A 2503-nucleotide genomic window follows, 5' to 3' on the forward strand; every position below is an offset into this window, starting at 1 on the left:
AAAAAAAAAAAAAAAAAGCCGAGTGGTTTATTTGCAAAGCCGTAAATTCTTGGTGATTGCGTAAGGGGGTGGGTGGGTGCATGTCGTGTTTTAAATCATGCTGATGCCGCTGAGCTCTTGCAGCTTTGTGTGCGCAGAAAGACTGGCTGGAAAAAAAGGGTAAAGATGACAAGGAGAAACACGCCAGGGTAAACATTCTGCATTTGATTTGGGGCGAAATATATTTCGGTGGAAATAGCTTGTGGGGAATGTGTCCTCCAGGGACTGCAGTGCAAGCGTTTACCGCTGCCAGCTCCCCAGCCAATCCAGGGAGAGGCTGGGAAGGGACTAGCGAGGGCGTGAGATGCCTTCGGGTTTTGTTCCAAAGAGCGTGCTGAGCTGCCTCGATGCTCGCTCCAGCCAGCCGGCTGCAGGGATCTGCTGGATTCGGGTCTGTTTGCTGTCGCCTCCGTCCATCTAATGCAATGGGCCCCGTTCGCCCATCCTGTGGTTCTAGGATAAGAAATCCCTGTGAGGATCCTGGCTAGTTCAGGCAAGCAGTTGGGTTTGCCATAATCCATGGAAGAGGCCTGGGACCCCAACTCCAAGCTTGACAGATCTACAGGAGGTGAGGACTGTCTTCTCTAGCTCTTGGCACCGGCAGACTGCCTGGCTCTGTGGGAGCACAACTCCCCTCGGGGCTCAAAGCTGGGAGCTTTGCTGAATTGCACCATCGTGTTACCTTTTAGGGGATTGTTCCACGAAGGTCTCAGGACTATTGCACTGTGGTGGTCTTGCACCAGGACTATTGCACTGTGATGGTTTTGTGCCTGGCACTGTGCAGCCTCGTGGCAAGTGTGAATTACCGAGCAGTCACCATTTGATTACCATGCAGTGCATTGCCTTCTCCTTCCAGAGTGTGTGTGTGCATGCTTGCACGCATGCATGTACATGCACATACACCACTGCTCTCCTTTGTTTGAGAGTACAGCAGGTTTGCTCAAGGGTTGGGGCAGCACTTTCTCCCAGGAGCTGCATCATACCAGTGCTACCACCCCCCTTTCTGAGTGGAGCGTGAGCACATTGCTGCGGCCGCTCCAGCAGGCCATTACAGGACAGAAGGTCTGAGGCTGATGCTGAAGCAACACGAACATTTTCTAGGGGTGGCCTCATTTCTTAATATGATGGGTAGATGGAAAGAAGCAGGGCCCGGGTCTGGAAAAGGGGTCAGTGATTTGAAAGCACAGGTGTCTTACAAGCAGCGCCCGGCCATGGCCGTGGTTTGGCAGGGCGGGTACCAGGCTCTTTCTGGAGAATCTTGACGGTGCCTCACGTGGAGGTATCTCAATCCTGATCTCGAGCCAGGTGCCAGCCTCCTCCCTGCCACTTCTGTGGTAGAAAGCTGCCTTCTTGACTAACCATCTCCTCTTGTTTCCTCCCCCAGGCCTCTCTGCAGACGGCGGCGCCAAGCGCCAGGAGCATCTCTCCCGCTTCTCGATGCCCGACCTAAGCAAGGACTCCGGGATGAACGTCTCAGAGAAGCTCAGCAACATGGGCACGCTCAACTCCTCGGTGCAGTTTCGAAGCGCCGAATCCGTCCGCAGCCTCCTGTCCATGCAGCAGTACCAAGACATGGAGCCCAACCTGCACGGCCTCGCCAACCCCCTCGGCTACAGGGAGAGGCCGCCGCAGGGCAGGTTGCACCAGAGCTTCGAGTATGACAGCAGGATGTCGGGGAACCCCGTGCCCGGGCAGGACAGCGCGAGGCACCCCCCGATGAGCGAGCGCACGCGTCGGCGGACTAATCAGCGGGATGACGACCGGCGCTGCCGCCCGCACAAGCCCCGGCGGTCCCGGCGGTCCCGCTCGGACAACGCCCTGCACCTGGCGAGCGAGCAGTGCTGCCGGTTGAAAGAGCGGCCCTCGCTGCGGGCCCGAGAGGACTACGACCAATTTGCGGCCCAGAGGAGCTGCAGAGAGGCAATGGAGCAGGGCTCCCGCCGGGATGTGTACGGCCAGTGCCCAAGGACCGTGTCGGACCTTGCCCTACAGAACCACCTCGGGGAGCGCTGGGGGCCCTATTTTGCCGAATACGACTGGTGCTCCACCTGCTCCTCGTCCTCGGAGTCAGACAACGAAGGCTACTTCCTTGGGGAGCCGATCCCCCAGCCCACCCGTCTCCGGTACGTCACCAGCGAGGGGCTCCTCCACAAGTATGGCTCGTACAGCATGCCCAAGTCTTCCACGCTGGGCAGCAGGGGACAGTTGCACAGCCGGAAGAGGCAAAAGAGCAAAAACTGTATCATATCCTAACAGCGTGGCAGCCTGGGAGCCTGCTGAGAATGTAGATTCACTCCCAAACTTGCACTGTCCTAGATCTTATAAGCGCTTTTTATTGTAACAGAAAGGCCTGAAGACCGGGGATTTATAAGAAGGTTGTAGCCTGGCTTCTATAAATAGTCCTATTCGTTGGCACAAGTGAATATATTTTGCACATTTTACTTTGGGGGAAAAAAAAAAAAAA

The 2503-nt window shown here is 56.3% G+C and overlaps 1 protein-coding gene across 3 annotated transcripts in view; it reads left to right on the plus strand.

The window, feature by feature from the left end:
* The window catches only part of PRICKLE2 (prickle planar cell polarity protein 2), a 176725-nt gene that overhangs the window by 172369 nt on the left and 1853 nt on the right, over positions 1-2503 (plus strand). For all 3 annotated transcript variants that reach the window (XM_019504811.1, XM_019504809.1, XM_019504808.1), the window contains exon 8: positions 1424-2503. This exon is cut by the window's right edge and continues 1853 nt beyond it. In XM_019504811.1, coding sequence (XP_019360356.1) covers positions 1424-2292 — 869 coding nt within the window. In that variant the 3' untranslated portion in view covers positions 2293-2503. The remainder of the gene's footprint in view (positions 1-1423) is intronic.

The sequence above is a fragment of the Gavialis gangeticus genome, unplaced genomic scaffold (assembly GCF_001723915.1).
Source record: "Gavialis gangeticus isolate Ggan-Ray unplaced genomic scaffold, GavGan_comp1, whole genome shotgun sequence".
In the NCBI taxonomy this organism is placed as follows: Eukaryota; Metazoa; Chordata; order Crocodylia; family Gavialidae; genus Gavialis; species Gavialis gangeticus.